The 3,527-nt window shown below is 47.4% G+C and overlaps 1 protein-coding gene across 1 annotated transcript; it reads right to left on the bottom strand.

The window, feature by feature from the left end:
* Positions 1 to 1,646: 1,646 nt before the first annotated feature.
* LOC117639925 lies at positions 1,647 to 2,496 on the bottom strand. The gene is made up of 3 exons (XM_034376000.1): positions 2,414 to 2,496; positions 2,086 to 2,340; positions 1,647 to 2,006 (listed from the first exon to the last, which is right to left on the bottom strand). The coding sequence occupies exons 1-3, from the start codon at positions 2,473 to 2,475 to the stop codon at positions 1,730 to 1,732; spliced, it is 594 nt and encodes a 197-aa protein (XP_034231891.1). The 5' UTR covers positions 2,476 to 2,496; the 3' UTR covers positions 1,647 to 1,729.
* Between the last annotated feature and the right edge of the window lie 1,031 nt (positions 2,497 to 3,527).

The following is a 3,527-nucleotide window of genomic DNA, read 5'->3' as shown; positions in this document are numbered from 1 at the left end:
TTCTTGTTGAAGCAGAGGACCGTTTTTGAGCGTGCCCTTGCGATCCTGCATGGTCCCAGTACGATTGGCGACGATGACTTTTCAGGAGATTCTTTAGCGTCGTGTATATGAAGTGCCGAAAGCACACAAAGTCAAAGTCAAATTTCGCGTTCCTATTGAAGCAGAGGACTGATTTAGAGCGTGCCCTTGCGATCCCGCATAGTCCCAGTGCGATTGGCGACGATGACTTTCGAGGAGATTCTTTAGCGTCGTGCTATTCGAAGTGCCGAAAGCACAGAAAGTCAAAGTCGAATTTCGCGTTCCTTTTAAAGCAGAACACCGATTTAGAGCGTGCCCTTGCGATCCCGCATGGTCCCAGTGCGATTGGCGACGATGACTTTTGAGGAGATTCTTTAGCGTCGTGCTATGTAAAGTGCTGAAAGCACACAAAGTAAAATTCGAATTTCGCGTTCCTTTTGAAGCAGAACACCGATTTAGAGCGTGCCCTTGCGGTCTCGCATCGTCCCAGTGCGATTGACGACGATGACACTTGAGGAGATTCTTTAGCGTCGTGCTTCGTGAAGTGCCGATAGCACCCAGAGTCAAAGTCGAATTTCGCGTTCCTCTTGAAGCAGAGGACCGATTTAGAGCGTGCCCCTGCGATCCCGCATAGTCCCAGTGCGATTGGCGACGATGACCTTCGAGGAGATTCTTTAGCGTCGTGCTATTCAAAGTGCCGAAAGCACAAAAAGTCAAAGTCGAATTTCGCTTTTCCTTTTGAAGCAGAACACCGATTTTGAGCGTGCCCTTGCGGTCTCGTATAGTCCCAGTGCGATTGGCGACGATGACACTTGAGGAGATTCTTTAGCGTCGAGCTACGTGAAGTGCCGATAGCACCCAAAGTCAAAGTCGAATTTTGCGTTCCTTTTGAAGCAGAGGACCGATTTAGAGCGTGCCCTTGCGATCCCGCATAGCCCCAAGTGCGATTGGCGACGATGACTTTCGAGGAGATTCTTGAGCGTCGTGCTATTAAAAGTGCCAAAAGCAAAAAAAGTCAAAGTCGAATTTCGCGTTCCTTTTGAAGCAGAACACCGATTTTGAGCGTGCCCTTGCGGTTTCGCATTGTCCCAGTGCGATTGGCGACGATGACACTTGAGGAAATTCTTTAGCGTCGAGCTACGTGAAGTGCCGATAGCACCTAAAGTCAAAGTCGAATTTCGCGTTCCTGTTGAAGCAGAGGACCGATTTAGAGCGTGCCCTTGCGACAGGGATGGGCAAGGTACTCTCGGGTGAGTACCTAGGTACTGTACCGGTACTATTGAAAAATCTTTACCTAGGTACTGTATTCGGTACTGGAACGAGTCTACTACCTAGGTACTTTACCGGTACTCCCAAAAGTACCTAGGTACTTTTTAGGTACTTCTCACAACGCAATTTTTTTTTTTTTCCCCCGTCTAACCATACATTTAAAACTAATGTCAGCATGATGAAGGTAATTTCGAGTACAAGAGAGAATTAGATGTACACTTGGAACATAATATATTTAATTTTACTACTTAAGTTTGTTACAAAACGCTAAGAAATAGTTAACAATAACACTGACAAAATATACAAAAATATACAAAATATAAAATTTTGAGCTATACAATAATGAAATAAACCCCGCAAAGATACAAGAGAAGATTAAAAGTACATACTTAAAACGTCGTAACACACAGAAATAACGAAAATAAAGATTAGAAATTTCTATTTACATAAGCAGTTCTTGGTTGACCCCCAAAAATACTAAATTATCAAATAGCTTGTCAGCCAACCGCGTCCGACGCGGATTTAGCACGAGACCGGCGTGACTAAATAGCCGCTCCACAGCCGCGCTTGCTGGCAGACAAGTATTTGATCTAATAAACAAATCTTTCAGATATTTACAGTTTTTTATAAAGTCCTCGGTGACAATTGGTTCAGCAAGGAACCGATCCAGCTCCTCTGCTGGTCCATTCATGGGCTGTGGCCTGTGTGGAGCCAGAAAGCTAAAAGAAAACAAAAAGTGTTAAAATACGATTGATTTTTAAGTTCAAATTTTCATGGAGTTTGAAACTTTTTAATTACCTGAACAATTGCCGCACCACGGTGTTGTCCGTGTCCATAGTCTCGGGGTCATCGGGAATTTCACCTTCACTCTCGAGCTCCCCGGTCGCCTCTGTTGCTTCCGCGAGGTCTGCAATGGCCTCGTGAAGCCAAGCCCGCGCCTCATACACCTTGTTGTCCCCTTCTTCAACTGTGCCCCGAATCCAGTCAAGGCGGAACATCGGCACAAGGCAGGCCGCCACGACCAATTCTCGGTTCCAGAGCTGATCCTTGAACCTAAAATAAAACGAACGCGTTAGTGGGTCCCTTTATGTTGCGTGCGCTCACACGGTGACGTCACCCAACTTACCTCTTCTTGATGCTGCTGATGAGGGTGTCCACGAGGGGCTGGCAGTGGCGCAACCCGTTCATGGCCCGATATCTCCCCCGCGGTTGTGCACCCCGGGGCAGGGGGAGCCCGGAGGGGACACTGTTTCCTCGGCCCGAAGTAAGTCTATAGTGTTGGCAAGGGGCTCCATCATCTGAAAAAAATGAAAACGCGTTTTACAGTCATGTTCTTACACACACTCACACACACACACACACACACACACACCAACGATGCAATTAAATGAAGTTCACTTACCGCCACATACTCCTTGAGGAACTGAACCTCCTGCACGGTCAAGGGCTCAACCTGAAGTTGCGTGCAGACTGCGCGCATGGCCGCCCGTCGTTGATCGTCATAATGAAATAGGACTTCCTTCATCGCATCATACATGGAGTTCCATCTTGTGGCGTTTGGTACCGGTAGCACCTTGCCCAGCTGGGCCTCCACAACATCCCGCGCATTGGTGCTTCTCCTCTGCTTGGACCAAAATGCTTGGCACTTGGTCAGCACGTTGGTCCAAGAAGTCTTGACGGGGCCTGGCTTCGCAAGGGCGTCCTCCAAGTCCTTGGAGGCCACCAGATTCAGAGTGTGGCAGGCACACCGCCGATGGGGAGGAAGGAGAAGCTCGTTACCTTGCTCCCCTTTGTCGATCATGTCTCCCAATGGCAAAAGCTCCAACTCGTCGTCATTCCCGTCTTCCGTTTCATCTAGTTCCTCATCATCGTCCGCATCACCACCAGCGCTGAACTCCCTGGAAAAATTTTAAATAATAAGAAATTTTCATACGGTCACAGTTTTAATATTTAAAAATACAATTTTATTTTTCTTTACCTGAATGCCTTGCAAAAGTTTGACCCATTGTCGGTCACGGTTGAGGAAATCCGGTGCTGTATCTTGAACTCCGCGAAAATGTCACAGAGTTCCTCGGCGATCACCTCAAAAGTTTGGCTGCCCTTGATCCGCCGGCACGCAAGGGCAGCACATTTCCTCTGGAGGGTTTCTGTGTCCAGCCAGTGCGCTGTCACACCAAGATAGCCCCTAAAAAACAAAATCAACATTATTTCGCTCAAATTTAGATCTAGGAAAGATTCGA

Source organism: Thrips palmi, unplaced genomic scaffold (assembly GCF_012932325.1).
Source record: "Thrips palmi isolate BJ-2018 unplaced genomic scaffold, TpBJ-2018v1 HiC_scaffold_12, whole genome shotgun sequence".
NCBI lineage: Eukaryota > Metazoa > Arthropoda > Insecta > Thysanoptera > Thripidae > Thrips > Thrips palmi.
The sequence above is the reverse complement of the archived record's forward strand: the minus strand, read 5'-3'. Positions and strand labels throughout refer to the sequence as shown.